This window comes from Asterias amurensis, chromosome 10 (assembly GCF_032118995.1).
Source record: "Asterias amurensis chromosome 10, ASM3211899v1".
NCBI lineage: Eukaryota > Metazoa > Echinodermata > Asteroidea > Forcipulatida > Asteriidae > Asterias > Asterias amurensis.
In genome coordinates, this window is record NC_092657.1 from 2,889,864 (window position 1) to 2,911,455 (window position 21,592).

A 21,592-nucleotide genomic window follows, 5' to 3' on the forward strand; every position below is an offset into this window, starting at 1 on the left:
AATCCCGCAACAAGATCAGTTGCAGGCGTGAAATCGTGGTCGGGTTCCCACTTGAGTATGATCGTGCATTTATCCCTCTTTTTGGGAACGGAAGTAGGGGCAGTTCAAAAGAACACTGTTTCGCTAGCAAACTTCGGGGTCTGATCGCCCTTTGCATTCCCACTAGACTTTTGATCGCCCATTAATCCACAAGGGCGATCAGATCCTGCTTTTATCCTACTCCCGAGGAGAATCAAAATTGCACGGTTACATCCTGATCGCTCCGCAATCCCCCTCGCTTATTTCTCTTCGATCGCCCTTTCGGGGTCTTGATCGCCCTTTTCTCGAATTGGGAGATCAATGTGGGGTCCAGTAGGAAGGGGGTCACTATGAACTCACAACGAGGGGTGAATGTCACTGCATGGGATGGCAACTGTGAATACCAGAGAGAAAGATGCTGTGAGATTCATCAGGGTCATAAGTCCTTCCATAATCACATCCAGAAAAATGTAATGTTAAATGATAAAATAATCAAGTTATAAATCACTGTGGTTTGTAACTTGATAATTTGAAATTTAAAAAGTTGAATGCCCTTTAAAAGTTTATCCCCTGGCCTGCCACTACCGAGGTTGTTTCATATAACCATGGCAAGTCATTGTACCAGACATTATTCAAATCTACCTTGTGAATGGCGTCATGAATTATGGACTAGTCAGTAAAAAAAAAAAAGTTAACTGGTCTTGCTATTTTCTAGTCACTTAAAAAAGTTAAGGGCAACCCCTGCTTTCTATTTTCTACACTTTCCTACTACTACATACAGTAAATTCTGGAGATGTACAATTAGCCCTCTTTCATGAGAGTTAATTTACATGTAGGCCTATTTCATGATAACTCATTTTGAAGGTAGCGGACATCGTCACTGTCCGTCAATGTCAACCCAACCTCCACAAGGAGATAGTTTATTTAGCTTTTCATTTAACAGGAAGCCGCTGGTGCGACTTTTCACAGGAAATGGCCCTCAAGATTCAGGTACATGTAAAAGCGGCTATTATGACACGGATGCACAGATGTGACTTTTGCTAGAGATGGTATCAAGTACATAGTGTAGGAAAAGGTCAAGAGCAAAGAAGTGGTTCGATGTCACTTCAGTGGTGTTATTTATTCCGTGCATGCACTAGTGTACACAACACCAGACTGCAAGATTTTGTAAAGATTCAGGCGTACATGTAGGCAATGAGCATTAAAGCCAGTGGACACTATTGGTAACTGTCAAAGACTAGCCTTCACAGTTGGTGTATCTCAACATATGCATAAAATAACAAACCTGTGAAAATTTGAGCTTAATCGGTCATCGAACTTACGAGATAATAATGAAAGAAAAAAAAACACCCTTGTCACACGAAGTTGTGTGCGTTAAGATGGTTGATTTCAAGACCTCAAGTTCTAAATCTGAGGTCTCAAAAACCAAATTTGCGGAAAACTACTTCTTTCTCGCACTATGGCACTTCAGAGGGAGCCGTTTCTCACAATGTTTTATACCATCAACCCCTCCCCATTACTCGTACCAAGACAGGTTTTATGCTAATAATTATTATGTTCCTTTGTACCCCGCGGCGGTGCAATTTTTGTGTGTTTTATCTATGCTATTTTTATCAATATTGTTATCTTGTAATGCTTTGTGCTGCCAGTTGTTTTTTTAATAAAAATGAATGAATGAATGAATGAATGAGTAACTACCAATAGTGTCCACTGCCTTTAAAGACACAGTGGACACTATTGGTATTGTCAAAGACCAGTCTTCTCACTTGGTGTTTATTTCAACTGTGCAATCTTGGACTCAATTGGTCGTCAAAGTTAATAACGGAAGAGAAAAATAGTACACCCTTGTCGTGTGCTTTCAGATGCCTTGAACTCGAGACCTTTAAGGTCTCAAATTCAAATCAATTTTAGTGAGAAACTACTTCTTTCTCAAAAACTCCCCTACTTCACAGAGGGAGCCGTTTCTCACAATGTTTTATACTATCAACAGCTCTCCTTTGCTTGTTACCAAGTAAGTTTTTATGCTAACAATTATTTTGAAAAGCTACCAATGGTGTCCAGTGCCATTAAGTCCCCTGCAGACAAGCCATAGGGTTTCCTGGTAACTCCAGTTACATAACAGTAAGATAACAAACACTATTTAGCTAGCCTGGAAGGTGTGGTATAAATGTGGTAGCATTATTTGGGGTAAGTTTTTTTCAAGGGGACAATTTTCCTAGTCCAGTGTTTGTCCTAAGATTAAATATAAACAAAAAGTTACAGCACACTACGCAATCTACCGCACATGGTTTCACACGGCAATTTTTTACGAGTTAAAACATTTTTAAAATTATTTTATGTTGACAAAATTTACAAAGTATTATCAGACGCTATGCATACAATGAACTGACTTGTTCGAACCTTTACCCTGCCAAATGCACTGAACCATATTGTAGCCTGTAAATGCAACAAGAGGAAAGAAAATTAGGGTAGCCACTACCTCCATGGGGTAGCCATCTGTCTGAATAAAATAGGTCAAGGTCAGTTAGTCAGGCAAGGAGCATCACTTTCTATTGACACCATGCAAGCAAGACACTACATGTTGTATGGATTATAACCAACCTAATATAGCCTACATTTTTGTCAATTCCCTTAAGGCACTGTACACTATTGGTAATTACTCAAAATAATTATTAGCAGAAAACCTGACTTGGTAACAAGCATTGGAGAGCTGTTGATAGTAAAAGACATTGTGAAAAACGGCTCCCTCTGAAGTAGCATAGATTTTGAGAAAGAGGTAGCTTCTCACTAAAATAATAATAGACCTCTAGCCAGAAGTCTTCTATTCCTATCTGAAAGCACACAAATTCGTCCAATAAGTGTTTTTTTTTCTCATCATTTCCTTGCAACTTTGATGTCCAATTGAGCTTAAATTTTCACAGGCTTGTTATTTTATGCTTATAAATGTTGGGATACACCAAGTGAGAAGACTGGTCTTTGACAATTACCAACTGGTACCTTCCCTTAATATCCAGATGTGTCTACTATGATCATGGAGGATTCCTCTATGCTATGATGGTGCCAGCCTCCTCTTTCCTTCAATCATAATGATTACATTTTATTGCCTACAGATTAGGAGTTTGAATGGATGACAACTTCGATAAAGGTACAGCAGGTAACTATCTGGGTAGATTAGGCCTATTAATTTTGGTAAGTGTTTATACTTTATACCATGGAGGAAGAAATAGCCCATGTTTATACATACCAAGTCAATAGTATATTGTGCATAAAAAAGTAGCAGATTAACAATCTCTGTTTACACAAAAGAGTTACCAAAGAAATGTGCCTGTTTCATGGCCTTTCTAGAAGACAGGATACTACATAGGTCATCAATTAGCAGACAGGGGGTTTAAGTGGTAATCTTTACACGTGTCCTTGTAAGCAAGACACTGAGTAGGCTATAAACATGTGTGTTGTGTACCACAAGGAACATAAACCATCACTGAGGGAGTAGGGGTTAATCTTACATGTGTAGGACTTAGCCCGATTTCAGTTCAGTATCCGAAGACATATTATTAGGACGCATTGAACCCATCCTAAGAGGGCGAGTTACTTGTCCTAACTCGATTTGGCCATAAGGCCGGTTCATACTTCCTGCGAATGCGAAGCGAATTTGACGTAAATTTATGTCACAACCCTCCTTTCGCAGCGATATTCGCAAGTGAGTAAAACAAAGTTGAACTGTTGCGAATTATTCGTTGCGAATTTGTGGCGTCAACATTTGTATCGCATGGACACCTTTGGTAATTGTGAAAGACCAGTCTAAATTCTTGATGTATCTCAACATGCATATAATTCAAACCTCTGAAAAATTGGACTCAATTGGTCTTCGAATATAGCAGGAGAATAATGAAAGAAAAAACACCCTCGTCGTTTGTCGCACAGGTTGTGTGCTTTCAGATGATGTCCTTCCTCTTGATGGGCGTATAACCCCTATGGTCTACGACCGCGACTCGACTGTCGGGTATGCAACCGTCAGGAGGATCAAGGGTTTACAATCATCGCAACCAGGAGCGTACCCGCTTACATGCTTGTTTCCATTGTTTGACCTCTAGCAATGGCGGCCTTAGTTGCGATAACGTAACCCTCCTCCCGACGGCCATCCGGAGGAGGGTTACATTATCGCAACTATGGCGGCCTTTATACATGGAGTCTGTTGCTGTTCAAAGCAAAGAGTGACGACCAGTTGAGAAATAATTTTGCTAAAAATCATACTAATCTCCCCCCCCCCCCCACCAGAAAAAAACAACAACAATTTGTTCAAAATACACTTTAGCCTACTACGGCTACCTGAATTTCAAACAAACCACACAAAAGTGACCTATTAGTATTATAAAAGTAAACCTTATAAAGTACTATTAATTTAGCAAATTAAATAAAAACTGACCTTGAGTTTCATGAGACCATGGTGATAGGGCAAGGGTCAAGGGCATGTTCATTCTTTTGCAAAAAGGCGACATTGGGAAATAATTGATGAAGTGAACCTTTTGAAGGGGACACCAACAAGGCCAACAAGACCAGGGGCAACTTAATGCAAATGCCTCCCCTGACATTTTGCGTAATTCCAGGCCAGTCAAACACAAAATAAAGAGTCAAATTTAAAAGCCATATTTACCTTGTAGTAAGCAAACTGCAGGTAGCTATACGGCATTCTACTTAGAAACTTATCAGTCACATCTTGGTTGATTATCTGCGGTCGATTTCCAAGTTTCTCCAGCTTACATTTCCTCACACAGTTCGCTTTCATAAAAAGTCCTTGGAAATATTTCATCTCATCCACGGCCGTGTCCGCATTCAGCAGGGCCGGGTTGCGGGTTAAATTGCGACATTTCAGGCGGCACTCCACGAGCCCCTTCCGGTAGAATTTAAACTCCTCGAGAGATTTCTCGAAGTAGTAAATTGTGTCCTCCCAGTCGCCATTCGTGTAGGAACTCATACCGCTCTGATACCACTCATCATACGTCGAAATTGGTGCGGTATAGTCTTCACTCTGGCTCTCTGCTGTTTTGATAAAAGTTTTGGCTAAAAATATGAGGAATATAAGCGATATTATGGTGATAAACTGTGCCATGATTGCACACGGTTGCATTGGCTTTGGTTGATGGTCGGTAAGCTACGCACACACATGTGTTTCATGCTCCCAAGTCTTTGGTAATGCGTGGATTTTGTGTGTACGTGTCAATGGACGTCCCTGGATCACCATGCAAGTAACCTTGACTGTGCTGTTTTGTATGACATGTTCGGTAGTTTTACTCTCAAGCCGTTGCCATGTAAACTGATCAGCTGTCACGATTTTGTCAAAACTTTATTTTGGTCTCAGTGATGTGTAATTTAAGTCACATAAACCCCAAAAAGTTTAACAAAATGATTGTAGTTTATGTTCAACTGGTAATCCAACCTGATTAAACAACAAGGAATAGTTTTTTTTATGACAAAAACAAGTCAGTCATTTTATAACATTTTTTTGCGACAATTTGCGGCTGAACCTGGCGCTCTCGAAAACATTGAGGGCGCACTAGCAATCAATTATCGAATTTTCTAGCAGGTTGTTTGGCCTTCCCCTAGACTTGATTCAAGTCCCATTCTCGTGTGAGAGGTCCCTAAACGTACCATACACAGTACAGTGCCGTCAAAATGTGGTCCCAGACTTGATTCAAGTCCATTCTCGTGTGTGAGGTCCTTATAAGCACTAGCGGGATGCCGCGCTTCGCGCGGCACCCCGCTAGGATATAAAAATCCTTTACACAAATATTTCGAAATGTGGGTGAGGGTGTTATACGCCTCTCTCAATATTTATGCATGGCGTCATAATTCTAACCCAAAATGAAGCTATTTCGCACGTCCACCACTACTTGCAGTGGCTGTACCCACCTCGTGTCACGTACCTTATGCATCTAGAAACTATAAGGCTCCCCCGTGAGCCTTATAGGGGTCTAATAAGTTGGGCCTCCCTAACGTTACACGTTTTTCAAATCAGCGTTGATAGGTGAAACTGACCGTTAGCCAGCAATAACTAAAGTTTCTTTTGTACTACACTACCAAAACTTTCTCCACACACTCAATATACATTCATAATGCTTGATTTCCTTTTTAAAAATTTCGTCAAAAATGACATTTTTACGTCCCACAATACATAGCGTTGCTACAGCACTATAAGTAAAGCGAGTTTTTGGAACATGCTGTGTGCCACAAATCTAATTTATCTACTGTTTTTTTTCTTTTTTTTTCGGGGGGGGGGGGCGGGGGCGGTAAGAGCGTAGGCCTCTGTTTAGTTTATTCTCATCTGAATTGGTCTTGTAAACTTTCTGGTCAATAGGCTGCATGTATAACGGGAGCACTTAACGTGAACGTCAAAAAAGTGTTTTGCAGGCAGAGATGCCAAGTCCAGAGGCCAGCTATGTGTGAGATTTTTCAAAGCTCAACCCCCATCCCCCCGGAAAAAAAATTGCTAGTTTAAGAAGGCCTTTTTAAATCGCCGCCCAACTTTTTTTTTTATCAATAAATAAAACAATGTGAATGTGGACAAAAGGTGTTTCAAAATGCATCAAAAGCCTCCTCAGAATAATTAAAACTCACTTGAGGTACACAGGAGATGTTGATGGTTAATGTGGAGGTTCGATTGTGTCAGATTATATCCTTCCAAACTTGAAAAAAATAGACTAAAAATGATGTCCAAAATCAATCGCTCACTTCTTCTGCCTGTTGTGTCTTCGCTAGTGGAGCGCATTTCAACGAATTTGCTAAAAGAATCGGAACAAACTTGTGCGCAATAAGCGTTTTGCGCTCTGCCGAATTTGAGCTGAACCTACTGGATGAGCAAAAGCGTGCGCAATCTGCATATTTGCGCTCTGTTTGTACAAATTTTGTACAAAAAATGTCGTTAATTTTTTTTCCCCGATCTCGCCCCAATAATGGTTGATGTGCGTGTGAGCGTGAGACAGAGCCCAAATGCGTGAGTCTCACTCCTAATGCGTGAGACTTGGGAGGTCTGGTTTTTTTCTATTTTTTTATTGTCACTTTGGGCTTATTGCATCTCGCGAAATTTGAACGACAAACGACACAATTTCTGACCGCGTTCATGTTCACGCTGCTCTAGGAACAAACCTCCATACATCCCATATCTCTGGAACCCTATATCGTACAAACTAAATAAAAACGATAAACTCGTCCCCACTCCATTTTCTCTAACTTATTTCACTTTCAGAAAGCATGTCAAGTCATGTTTAAGGTTTGTTACGTCCAGTTTGGGTCAATAGACAAACTCCTAAAAATGTACCCCATTCAGCCGCACGAGGTCTCTTTTGTTAATATTATCTCCATGAGTAACCAACCCGACGGGCCGATGGCTAAATTAGGCTTCAAAATGGATTTGGCAAAATGTACATTCTGAGACCTGACCGACACACTGCTCTAACCAATTTTGTGAATGGACTTATTCAAAAGGAAACTTAATGTCGTTTTGCTTAACAACTTTGACCAAATGCAAAGCAAAGTTCTTTTTTTACAGCTTCAAAACATGCCTTTGACGTACGTGTATAAGTTTCACCATAGAGTAAGGAATGGTTTCACAATTCTACCTCCATGGTTAAACTCTGAAACTGCAACATTATACCTCCATGAACAGACCGTATTCTAAAACGTAATTCATGTACCCATTTGAGTTTACTGGCAAAAGGTCCAAGGTCGCCACCCACTGTCAACCTAAAGTGGTCCCACGGCGACCTTCTTCACCAAGCAACAGGTGGCCTGTCTCAAACCAGACAACACACCACTCACAATACACTGACCAGAATGGCTCTTTGTGTAAGGCCCCCCCCCTCCAACCCCAAAATGTTATTAATTGTAAAGTTCCCTTAGACACCTTCCAACCTATAGCCGGCCCTACCCAATGTTTCCAAATTATTAAGCTTCCGTTTGATCCCAACCTTGTTCATCATGATAATTCTCACGCCGTTTGGAAGTGAATGCTTTTTTATAAATATTATCCATTTAATCTTTTCAACAAATGAGTCACCCGCAGAAGGATTTCTAGGAAGTCTGATAACAACGTCGACCAGTGGTTGACACATGGTCGCCTGCGAAACATCAATCTACGGTACTTCATCCATTCAATGCAAATTCGGTCAAATTCGTGAGATTGTTTCGGGTTTGTCCTGGCACCCAGCCTCTTCGACCCTTTCGACCCTGCGCGACAATGAATGAACCAATCCGGAGAACCATGCTTAGTACAACACGAAAGTAACCTGACCAAAAAGGGCGGATCGAATGGCGGGTGGGCGGTCAAGGGGCAATGAATGAACCAATCCGGAGCACCATCTGCGAAACACTGTCCAATGAGTCACCTGTCAGAAAGATTTCTAGGAAGTCTGGTAACAACATCGACCAGTGGTTGACGCACGGTCGCCGCCCAAACTTCCTCCAATCACATGACTTGTAAGTGCGAGTTTGGATCCGGGTTTTGCAGACTTGCAACCCGACGTCTGAAACCACACAAACGTATTGAATTCCACACAAACAACCGTGTTGGATTCCACAAGGATGCCATACCACTGGACCTTCTAATTTTCAATCCAAGATGGCGCAGGTTACGCTTTTAATAGTATAGATTATACCACAACTTGCTATAAAACAACAGAACACGTAGCCTATCGATCCATGAAAACCCCAGCAACATCCTGAAAAATAGCCGAAACTTGAGATGTAGAGCTCCAGTCGCACTGAGATAGTTAGTGTTCAGGGTTTTGTGATGGATAAAATAAGTTTGTATATATTATTTCATCCATGGATCAACCGTGAACATGAAAATAATAACAAACCTATGAAAACTTTTGCTGAATCCGGTGTCCCAGTGAAATAAATGTGTCCGCCGGCCTGGTGCCCCCCCCCCCCCCTGCAAATCTTGCAGCATCTCAAAAAATGTCTTTGCACCGCTAAACAGTGACCCCAACGCCATAAAAATAATATTATATGAATGTTACAGGAATGTATGGAACATCCATGACAAACGAACATCCATGGCAAAAAGACAGCAAAGTTGCTAGACCGCCTTTCACAATTTTGTTTACATCATGGTTATGATTATGGCTTTCATATTGAATGGTGAAAAAAGTGGCGGTTGGATTCTCCATTAAAAAAATCTCAGAAGCATTCCCCTTTATTGAGGCATCTTCTTCGAAACCACCAAAGCCCCCTTTTTCGAGCGCCGCTCCCCCGCCCCCTTGCGTGGGCTTGTCTTTTTTATTTTTTATAACGGTCTCTCAAAAGTGCGCCCTCATCGGTAATAACAGACCCTGATGGAAAATCCGGATGACATTGATTACGTCACTGTCATTCATAAAAAAAGAAAAAATGGACGTCCCCCATTTAGCGCTGTAGCTATTTTGATCGTCAGCCCCAGTAGGGAGGAATAATATTAACATTTCTTTACCCCGATCGCCAGCAATTCACGATTTGAACTAACATTGGAAACTGGGAGAAGTGGAAGAATATATCTCTAGACTGACAGGTGAGTATAAATGAGTTAATTTGGTGGCTGTAAAACGCTGAAAAACGCGAGCTTATTTTTTTCGTGTCAACACAAACTTCCAAGTGTTAATCACTTGTCATTATATTTAGTCAGTCAAGCAGTCAACTGTCAATGACAATGACACGATCCTCCGTTGGTAATGAATGAAACTGTAGTGTAGGGACATAGCATAGCGACCCCAACAGTTGTGTGTGTATTGTTTGACAAAAATGTCAATACAGTCACAGTAACAAATTCATGCTCAGATCGCTATTATTAATATTATTATTAAATGCGACTAAGTGAAGGAAAGCTACATTATTTAATCAGTAATCAATACGTCATGAAGCCTACGTGTTGTTTTATGTTATTGTTTGTCATGTTTTTACATTTTTTTTATTTAAAGACCCCAAATTTTGTGTGTGTAATTTCTATCCCAAAGCTTATTTGTAATAATAATTGAATCCTAATAATACTAGCTTGTAATTGCATTTTATATTATAAGATATTATCATTATTATAATATATTTGTAGAAACTGATCGATCAATGGGCCTACAACAACCCTGTTGTAACAACTAAATTATAGGGTAGAGTAGATATATTCAATTTTTTTAATACTTTATAACGTTGTGCTTCGCGATGATTTTTCAGCTCACAATCACATAGTGGAGAACTCTTTTATTTATGTTCAAATGTATGTCAAGGATTAGTTGCGATAATCGTAACCCTCCTCCTGACGGCGGTACTAGGTCGGAGGGTTACGATTATCGAATTTGAACTAGACAATTATGTGACCCCTTGACAATTACGTCACTTGTGCCTACATTTATAGCCATTCCCAATCAGGCATTCCTAATCAGGCATTTTGTTTTTTCTTGAATTGAATCTCCAAATCTATTCCTAAGATATTCGAAATGGAAACCTCTGGCGCTGTTGATGTAGATTCTTCTGTCTCGACTCCCGACCAGCGTGCACTGGACATTGCGGCTCTCAAGGAGAACGTTAGCTCAATGGTTGCCCCTCAGTCTCCTCCTGCAGAGAATGGAGCATCCTCGCCCAATGCCACCCTAACAAAAGATAGTAGTGCCACCCCAAGAAAAGACAGGGACACAACCCCTGGTGCTGTGGGGGGTAAGTTGACCGGAGCGAATACTATGTCCACATAGGAAGAAAAATCCGAATTTGAGAAGCGTCACTGGTTTCATATTAAAATTTGGGGACCTAAAATTTAATTTTTCTTTACATTCAAATAACCACTAGTTTGAAATGAAATGTTCCGAAAAATGATTCTTTAAAGCTTATTAGACTTCTAACCAAAATCTTGTAATAGTGATGACCAGACATAATTATACCTTCAGACATAATTATACCTTCACTTTTAAGAAAAATACATAATTACAGTATGTAACCAGCCAAACTTGGGACATTACAGAAGCAACTTTGTTTGTTTGTTTGTTTGTTTGTTTGTTTAGATTTCTTCCCATCAAGGGAACTCGGCAAACTCCTACAAGGGGATACAAACACCAAGCTGGCAAAAACCAATCTCTCGAATACAAACAATGGCTTATAGTGTCTTTGATTATGAATTGCACAAATCAAGAAATTGTGACTCTGTGAGTCAGTAATTAGACAGTAGTACTTATTTTACAGTCATTGTGAAATCAGTGATTAGCTTTGGGGATTTGAACCTGCAACCTTGTAATTGCAAGTACCGCAGTCTAACCATTGGACCATGGTGACTTAACTTTTATTCTCATCACAGCTGAAGCCAGCCCAAGAAGTCTTCCATCGGAACAAGCCTACCACGTCAAGTGGATCAAATGGCGAGGTACCAGTATGCCGATCATCACACAAAACGAGAATGGTCCCTGCCCGCTCATTGCCATTGTGAATGTGCTCTTACTGCGGGGCACTGTCCATATACCACAGATGGTTGAGATGGTGTCCGCCACCCAGCTAGTCGGTTACCTTGGAGACTGCCTTCTGGACAGATCATTAGAGGTATGTATACAAGTAAACAAGTAAGTAAACAAGGTATGTAAACAAGTGCCAAACAACTACACCACAGACTAAAGGCTCACTTGTGTATGAGTCAATGGGGGAACTGCCTTCAAAACAGATCACTGGAGGTGCATATACAAGTAAACAAGTACATGTAAGTAAACAAGTAAACAAGGTATGTGAACAAGTAAACAAGGTATGTGAACAAGTGCCAAACAACTGTATAAGGAAAATGCAAATGTGTATTGGAACTTTGCAAAGTGCGTTACAGCAAAAGCACAGGGCACTAAGGCAATTGCTGTAGGTGTCATGGGTTTATTTTTGACGCTTGAATGAACAAGTGTCAAACAACTACAAGACAGACTAAAGGCTCATTTGTGTACAAGTCAATTGGGAGTTCCCTTGAGACAGCGGACTAGTCTATGTTGTAAAAAGTCCAGCAGGTAAACAACCTTGCCCTGGCCAATCAAAATTTAAATTATGTCTCTCAACCTGTGTATTTTCATACGCATAAATTTATAAAAAAAATTCAGTTTGAATCCTGTTTCCTTGGTCCAGTAACGAGTCTCTTCTCTTTATCCAGAATGCATCTGAAGGAGTCCAGCGAAATCGCGAGCAGAACATCCACGATGCGATGGAGATCATCACTAAACTGAGTAGGGGTCTTGACGTTAATGTTAAATTTACCGGGTAAGCTCTCAGCATGTTTAGTGAGAAAGCTCAAGGAAATGTGTAGCCTTGAACATGGCCGTCGAACATGGCCGTCGTGGGCTCTCCCTCTAGCTCGTGTAGTCATCCATGCACGATGTCAGTGAGTCCATAAGGACGTAACCAACTTAATTTGTTTGTTTATGAAATAATAAATCAAAAGGGAAACTCACTGAATAAACTTTAAATGATTTGGGGTTGAACAAAGACAAATCGACTAGAGTTGATTTGAACCAAAGACGTGCCTGCGCTCTACCAACTGAGCTGTCTAGCCTTATTATGGCTATCTCCCTATTTTGTCAATATTTCTGTTTGAGGATGGCAGGCGACAGAAGCCATTCAACCAGTAACTGCCGTGTATCCAAGGATAACACCCAAGCAATACAACCTGGGAAGCGGCAGCCAGGGATCCCCTTAAGGGGTGCCACTTGTTATTCCAGGAATCAGACAATAAACCACGAGTGAAACTGACTGGGTTAATTTGTTTTTCTTTGTAGGGTTAAAGAGTTTGAATACACCCAAGAATGCGTTGTGTTCGACCTCCTGAATATAGTCTTATGCCACGGCTGGTTGTACGACCCGCAGAATTCAGAAATTGTCTCGGCCGTAGGAACGTGTAGTTACAATCAAGTCGTAGAAAATATCATCTCTAGTAAATCGTCCAAGAGCGACGGCACGCAGCATCAAGGTTTGTTTTTGATCTATATTCCACCTGACTGGTCACAGTTCACGAATACTATTCCTGCCTAAGACCACAGAGCACTCATTGCTGCATTGGGGGGGGGGGGGGGGGGGTGGGGTGGGGGGGGTCGGGGGGGTGGGGTGGGGGGGGGGTCGGGGGTGGGGGAGTAATCCACAAGACCGCAGCACGTGTAGATCAGAATCTTTACTGGGCTGGGATTTTATTTACAATACTAGAATCAAAATGAAAACACAACTGTATCATCCAACTTGTTTTACTTTTAAAACATCAAGAGAATGATTTATCTCCCCTGTGTTATCGGCGATACTCAAAAGGATTTTGGAGATAATTTGTGAGACTCAAACTGAACATCATTCTTATGAGACAAAGGTGTTGAATTGGAAAAAACAAGTCCACAAGACCTTTCTAGAGCTTACAGTCCCGACACTGAAATCACTGGCGTCGGGCTTGTGGCCCAATGAAAAATCTGACCCCTGCTGACTCCTCTGCTTTTTAATCCATTGATCAGGTCTTGTAGCTGAGCAGTTCCTGCAGAGTACAGCTGCCCAGCTAACCTACTACGGTCTTTGTGAACTCAACGAAACCACGGAGGAAGGTGATCTCTGTGTATTCTTCAGAAATAACCACTTTAGCACGTTAATAAAACACAAGGTAAGAATGTGAAGCAATAAAGAGCATTCATCATCATCATGTGGTGTCGAGGCCAAGAGAAACTAAGGCCCACGTGTTGATTGCATGTTCATTTTCTCGTTTCTCCCAGGACGTGTTATTTGTCTTAGTCACGGATCAAGGTTTCCTGACGGAGAGCAGCATCGTCTGGGAGACGCTCAGTAGCGTCGAGGGCGACAGTCACTTTGTGGATGGAGATTTTAACGCGCGGCCGCCAACCAGGCAAATCACGCCGGTATCAAACATGTCACCCGACCAACAGCTAGATACAGAGTAAGTAATCTTGATTGAGTAAGAGACGTTCCTTTTATAGAAATAGTTGAACATAATAATAGTATCAATAATATCGAAGTCTTATATAGCGCACTGTGTTCTTTTTTTGTGTGTTACACAACACACATGACCAACGGCTTTACGTCCCATCCGAAGGACGAAGCCAGATTGAGGTGTCTTGCTTTTAAGGACACAAGTGTCACAACTAAGACTCGAACCCACACTCTGCTGATCAGAAACACCAGAGTTTGAAAGACAAGTTCTCTAAAGAACATAATCTACCCAGCGAGTAGATATACACATGGTGTTACCGCAAACCAAATGACATTGATACCTCACCATCACCATGCAATGCCTCAAATCCCATGTAGCTAAATTCTTAAGAATCTATTTTTGTCTTCTTTTAAATGAGTTTCAGAAAAGATGACTTTATGCTATTTTTGTTCAAGTAGGTCTTTAAGAATCTATTTTGTATCTTCTTCAGTTACCTCATAGCTTTGTCCCTTCAAGAGGACCAACAGCAAGAGGCAACATCTCAAGAAGCTAAGCTGGGAGAGTTACAGGAGCAAGACACTGCCGGACGGGCCATGGCAGCATTATCCGAGTAAGATTAGAAAAAAAAGAGTTAAGAAACCCAGGTTGTATCGTTAACTTGGGTGTGGTCCCCTGGCTACAAGGTAGTTAATGGTTGTGTGGCTTCTGACTGGCACCTGACTGGCACAAACAAAAACATTTTTTTTACAAAATAGATCCTTGCGGCTTATAAAGTCTTGATATTTTGAATAAATATGCCTCGCCTTAAATTGATCCCCTGGCAGGCGCTTCCCAGGTTGTATCGTAAACTGGCTACACAGCAGTTAACAGTTTTATGGCTTCTGACTGGCACCCCCAAACAAATACATTGACAAAATAGGGAGACCACCAACATAGGGTTAGATAACAGAGTAGGTAGAGCGCCGGCATGTTAAACTGAATGTTGTTGGTTCAAATCCCGCTTTAGTCAATTAGCTACAGGAGCAAGACACTGCCGGATGGGCCATGGCAGCATTATCCGAGTAAGATTAGAAAAAAAAGAGTTTAGAAACCCAGGTTGTATCGCAAACTTGGGTGTGATAATAGTAAGTAGTTCTTATATAAGTGCCTTCGTCATTGGGCTGTAATCTTTCTCAGCTCCCTTGGGAGTATTTATGGCCCCGGGCCCGATTTTCAAAAGCCAGCCCAAACCAAGATGAAGATGAGCAGAGTATACTGAACAAAATGGCAAGACCACACCAGCTCTTTTCAGAGCCAACACTCCCTCAAAAGAGATTTGACACATGGGTTGTACCCATAGAGTTATATATAAGAACTAGAGCGCGCACTGGCCTATATACGCGCCTCGGTATGCGAGCAGGCGGCCATTTTCTAAGTTGACAAAACAGCTATCTCACAGCGTGTGTTTGTGCGGCCATTTTGTAAGTTGAACAAACAGCATCGCGTGAGCGTTCAATAAAAAAAACCTCAAACGTGTAATTCATATTCAACGCGCGTGCAGAATGACGCGCTTGTCATCTTGCGGTCCCGTGGCGTTTGTGCACGAAGCATCACCTGTGCGCCCTCTAGTTCTTATATATAACTCTATGGTTGTACCCACAAGTTTACTCATTGTAGTTATACTTCATATTTTCCACTCCGTGCAAAGCAGGCCTGTATGCTTTGTTTTTGAGAGGGCAAGGGCACCAAGGCATATTCTCCTTGGTAAAGGGCACCCTATGACGAAATTGCAATTTCTACTATAACATTTCAAGGGCACCAAGGCATTGACCAGGGTGGGCAAAGCTTCAAATGATTCTTGTTTGTTATTTGTTTTCTTGCGTAAGTTTACTAGTCATAGTTCTTACATGTATCTTCCACTCCATGCAAAGTTTCTCTTAGATTTCTCACTGTTTTTCGTTTTTGTTGTCGTCTATTTATTTTCTTCAGTCACGAATTGGCTCTGCAACTCCAGGAGCAAGAAGACATGAGATTAGCGCAGAATCTAGCACAAGAAGACCAACAGGGTAGACCTGCCCCGCCCCAGGGCGACCAAGCCGCCGCCGCCCAGCAGCCCCATGCACAGGTGCCTAATAGTCATAAGGTAATCAGACTCCGCCTTCATAATAATAAAAATAATAATTATAATAAAGAGTTGTAATGCGCACATAAAGGCGTAGAACCCCCCCCCCTCCAAAAAACAAATAACCCCGAAACAGACACAACTAAATTAGTCATTGAAAACCTGTGCCATGAGATAAGTTTTGAGAAGAGAATGTTATGGTACAGAGACAAAATCTAAGATAAGATTAAGTGGTTTGTTATTTTATATATAAGTTGTGATACACAAAGTGTGGGCCTTTGGACAATGCTGTTTACCGATGTTGTGCGATTGCCTTAACCAAAATCAATATGAACTTTATCCTCGATGCAAATTTAACATCTTCTAAATAACAATTTACATTTTCTTTTAATCTTGACAGGACAAATCCTGCACAATATTGTGAGGAGGATGTGTGTGTATCTAGCCCATCTCTGCCTTTATAATCACCACCAATGACCTCCAATGAAAGAATCGTCAAAAGAGATGGCAAAGCCGGCAGAAAAAAAATGGAGAAGAAGAAACAAATCCACCGATGCCGGAAAGTAATTTACAACAACCCAAAAGCAATTCTACTGGGCCCAGTTTCATGAAGCAGAAAATACTGCTTAGCAAGTTTCTTTGCTAAGCAAAAGTTGAATGGGGCAGGGAATTTTGGCTGGTACCTAGTTTTTGCTAAGCAAGATTTGTCTGTGCTTAGCACATTTGTGTGCTTACAGGCTTTATGAAGTTTAGGCCTGGGGCCAATTTCACGGGCTCTGCTTACTGCCAAATTCTGCGCTTGCGATCACCATTCTACGCTGCTTTTATCAGTAAGCCTTTGAGGCAATTGCTATTGAGGCAGTTTACAGGCAACCAGTTCTAGGCAATCTCCAAGAAAAAAAAACATTCACATTTCAATGTTCACCTATTTTTCTTTGGGATCGTAAGACAATGTCCGAAAAATTACTCATGTAGCATGCACTGAGTTGGTTGCCTCCAAGTTGCCTGTAAAAATTGCCTCGTATGACAAGGCCCTTAGGCGTGCACATTGCTGCTGCCAACTCAAAGCTGTTTTGTGGTCGGAAGTATAGACCAATCCGACGAAACAAAATTGGTAGCGCCCTCTATTGAAAATTATCAACTGCGGTGTCTTTTTGTGCACAATCTAGGCAGTGAAGACACCGCAGCAAATGGCGCGCAGTGCTCAACACTTGCGCGCCTGGTGCGCATCGGATTGGTCTATACAATGGTTGATTCAAAATGGCGGATTCTGGTGCGATGATGTAATCTTTTTGGGGTCAATCAGGGGTCAGGTTATTGCTTCAGCCAGAAGTGAACATTTTCTGACACGGGATTTTTTTACCAAAATGTTATGCCCATAGAGCTTTGAGGAAAATATTATTCCATTTATTACCCGATAAAAGTTTATAAAAAAAACGTATGTAAAAACAATCCTCGTAATGTCAATGTTCTTTGAAAACTTGTATTATTTAATTGTTATTTAATTCGAAGAGGAATTAATTTTGTATGTTCTGGTTTGTACGATAGTGTGAGGCATAAAAAAATACATGACACAAAATTTTAAGTCCTCTAGACGTTGGTTGTGCATCCATGTTTAGTTTTCTGCCAAAAACAGTTAATGACCTGGGCCCAATTTCACAAAGCCTGTAAGCACAAACATTTGCTAAGCATGAAATTTGCTCCTTACTCAAAACAGGATTATCAACCAAATGTCCACAAGATTTTCAGGATAAACAAACAACAGCTGAATACCAGTAACAATCCAATATGAAACAAATTAAAATTTGGTTGGTAATCTTGTTTTTATCAAGGAGGAAATTTCGTGCTGAGCAAATTTTTGTGCTTACAGGCTTTATGAAATTGGGCTTAATGACAACAGAACAAACATGAACAGATTTATAAGTGTAACATAAGCAGTCAAGTGGAAATAAATGAATAACTTGGTACTTCTGTTTAATCGTTTCCCACTGACTCCAATTCGAGAATCAGAACTACGATGCAGGCTGAAAGAGTTTTCAGGGCCCAATTTCATGGCTCTGCTTATCGCCGCATTATGCGCTTACAAACACCTTTCTACGCTTATTGTGCAAGCGCCAAATTACTACAATAGCTGTTAGCAAAGAATGTCCAGTAACGTGGAGTACAAGTTGTTTATGGTTTTAAAACATCCCAACCCTAGTCTGCCGTTTTGTAGAATTGATTTGTTGACGCCATAAAATGGCAGACCTTATTAGTAACATAGTAGAAGGAAAACCACACAATTTACGAGGAATATTTGTGTGAACTATTAGCCTATATTCTTCAAAAAAAAAAAAAAAATACACTGTTCCAACCATATTAATTTCATAACAAAAAGTTTTTTATGGCCCAAAGCAGCTAAACTGCAGCCAAAGTGTCCCTTTAATAGAAATACTTAGGCGTACCATCTTGCCCATGTAAGATTGGAATATGACCCTTGACCCCTTACTCAAAGCACATTGTACATCTAAGTGCTTTTAATTAAAGTACATTAAACCATCTCATATAAGGAGGTACAATCAAAATTCAGTATTGTATACAGTTTATGGTCCAAAAAAGTGGTTTGCCGCATTTATTAATAACTTTCAATTAAGTTTTTTTTTCTGTCGATCAACACAAATTAAATTATATATATATATATGTAAAATTGAGGCAGTTTATAATGAATATTCATAATGCATGCAAATAAATTATACTATTTACCATAATACATAGCCTGGGTTCAACATAGTTGTTTCAACATTCATTCAGTTAATATATTCAGGAACTTTTCTATGATTGAAACAGGCTATGCTTTTTTTGCACACTACAGTTGAATACAGACAATGTCTGCATTTTTTCTTAAATGTCTTTAATAAAATTCCTCTTTCACTTTCAATCTTTTTTAAAAGCACTGGACACCTTTGGGAATTACTCAAAATATATGTTAACTTAACAACTTACGTAACGAGCAATGGAGAGCTGGTGATAATATAAAACATTGTAAGAAACGGCTCCCTCTGAAGTGACACAGTTTATGAGAAAGAGGTAATTTCTCACTAAGATGTTTGAATCTCAGAAAGACTTTAGACCTGAAGCCTTTCCCAGTCATGTTTGTTCTTTCATTATTTTCTTTCAACTTTGATAACCAATTGAGCCCAAATTTCCACAGATTTGTTATTTAATGCACATGTTGGGATACACCAAGTGAGAAAACTGGTCTTTGGCCATTTACCAAATGTGTCCATGCCTTTAATATCTTCAAAAGAATTCTCTTTTATGTTTCATTTTTTGTAATGGAGTATTTTGATCAGACAATTGTTGACTTTATCAGCAGTCGTCTTTTGTACAGTCCAACACAAAAATTGTGTTTTAGTTTGTCTTGAAATATCTTGTATAAAACGTTTGTTTTTGTTCTTTTACTTTTGAAATAATTTCATATCTACATGAAAGTTTAAATATTTGTTTTGTGTGAGATTTTGTTTACCTTGTCAATAAGCCAATCTGTTTATTTACTGTATTTATTTTTGGCCAATCATGTTTATATACTTTGATCACAAGGGGTGCATTTTGGTCGCCTTTCATTCTTTTTTTTTGGTTACATTTTGTTACATTTTAACTGTATGCAGTTTAGGGTAAGCAGGTAAAATATGATTTGTATGAAGTCAGATCGATTGTTTAAAAAAAAAAAGTTTTTTTTTAATGTGGGGCAATCTTAGAAGGTAGATGGACGCTAAACTGGGCCCAATTTCATAGAGCTGCTTAAAAGCACTGGCGTCGATTTCACAAAACTCTTCCTAACTTAAGACTAATCTTAGGACTTAGGACGAGTCCCAACCCTGCACTGTAGCATGCAGACCTTAAGACTAATCCAAAGTTAAGACTAGTTACTCGTCCTAACTCGAGATAAGACGAGTCCTAACTCTTTGTGAAATCAACCCCTGGACACTATTGGTAATTACTAAAAATAATTTTTAGCATAAAACCTTACTTGGTAACGAGTAATGGGGAGAGGTTGGTAGTATAACAAATTGTGAGAAACGGCTCCCTCTGAATGGGGAGTAGTTGTTGAGAAAGAAGTAATTTTCCACGAATTTGATTTCGAGACCTCGGATTTAGAATTTGAGGTCTCAAAATCAAGCATCTGAAAGCACATAACTTCGTGTGACAAGGGTGTTTTTTTATCATTATTATCTCGCAAGTTCAATGACCGATTGAGCTCAAATTTTCACAGGTTTGTTATTTTATGCATACATACATGTATGTTGAGATACACCGAGTGAGAAGACTGGTCTTTGACAATTACCAATAGTGTCCAGTGTCTTTAAAGGCACTGGACACTATTGGTAATTACTCAAAATAATTTTTAGCATGACACCTTACTTTGGTACCGGGCAATGGCGAGTTGTTGATAGTATAGAACATTTTGAGAAATGGCTCCCTCTGAAGTAACATTGTTTGTGAGAAAGAGGTAATATCTCACTCAAATAATAAGACTTCATAATAAAGGTGCCCAGTGCCTTTAAGAATAAAACATGCTCAACAATTTTTAGGCAAAGTAAAAATGAGCAGGATACCAGCCACAGTAAGCAGGGCCCAATTTCATAAAGCTGTTAAGCAGAAAATACTCTATGCTAAGCAAAAAATGGGCGAGGCACCAGTCAAAACAAAGTAAACTTTAGGGATATTTTTGGCTTGTAACCACTTTCTGCTTAGCAATATTTTGCGTGTGCTTAGAAAGTTTTTGTGCTGACAGGCTTTATGAAATTTGGCCCAGGAAACATAGAGTCCAAAAACTCTTCTACTGGTTCGTATAGAGTGTATACATGTATTATGGGGGTATATGTACTGTACTGTACAACGTATGTATTCTTTAATGTTATTATCTGGTAGACGTGTCTATATATCAATTTAACAAAATCTATTCCTCTGCTTAAAGCAGCACCAAATCATAACTGTAATAAATTAACATGCCTTAAAAAGGGACATATCTTTAAACGTATCTGTGTTGTGCGTGTCGTGATTCTGTTATGTCTTAACCCCTAGCAATGATAATAGTGACTATAACACCCCTTACCAATATTCTGCCTTTTCATTGGTTTAGAGCGCGTCACGTGATATGTCTTAGTTTTACTAGACGGCGGCCGTGTGATGGTGCATCGTTTGCCGTGTGATAGTGCATCGTTTGCCGTGTGATAGTCCGACGACTATCACACGGCGTGCAGTACCCAGACGTCTTTTACATGTAACCACCTCGAACCAAATCAGTTGTGCATCTGTGTATCTGAAATGCGCTTAATACGAACCTTACGTGTACGAAGATTATAAATAGTCTGTTGGGGTGTTATAAAACAAATATTGACTGTATAATAGATGTTAAATTTGCATCGGGGATAAAGAATATTAATTTTGGGATTTTTTTAACCCATACACCGATGTGTGTTAGCACTGCATACTCAGTACTTTCCCGAGTCCTGTGAAAAAAATATCACAGGCATGTTACTGAGTATACAGTGCTAACACACATCATTGATGGGTAAAAAAAAAAAAAAAAAATTAAA

The 21,592-nt window shown here is 40.0% G+C and overlaps 2 protein-coding genes across 2 annotated transcripts in view; one reads left to right on the forward strand and one right to left on the reverse strand.

The window, feature by feature from the left end:
• The window catches only part of LOC139942464 (prolyl 3-hydroxylase 1-like), a 36,807-nt gene extending 31,574 nt beyond the window's left edge, over nt 1-5,233 (reverse strand). The window contains exon 1 of the mRNA XM_071939254.1: nt 4,673-5,233. Within this exon, the coding sequence (XP_071795355.1) occupies nt 4,673-5,146 (474 nt within the window). The 5' untranslated portion in view covers nt 5,147-5,233. The remainder of the gene's footprint in view (nt 1-4,672) is intronic.
• Nucleotides 5,234-9,398: 4,165 nt separating this feature from the next.
• Nucleotides 9,399-18,355, forward strand: LOC139942466 (ubiquitin carboxyl-terminal hydrolase MINDY-2-like). The gene is made up of 10 exons (XM_071939256.1): nt 9,399-9,562; nt 10,470-10,695; nt 11,327-11,565; nt 12,149-12,255; nt 12,771-12,961; nt 13,485-13,627; nt 13,737-13,918; nt 14,403-14,522; nt 15,881-16,034; nt 16,414-18,355. The coding sequence occupies exons 2-10, from the start codon at nt 10,479-10,481 to the stop codon at nt 16,435-16,437; spliced, it is 1,377 nt and encodes a 458-aa protein (XP_071795357.1). The 5' UTR covers nt 9,399-9,562; nt 10,470-10,478; the 3' UTR covers nt 16,438-18,355.
• The last annotated feature ends 3,237 nt before the right edge of the window (nt 18,356-21,592 follow it).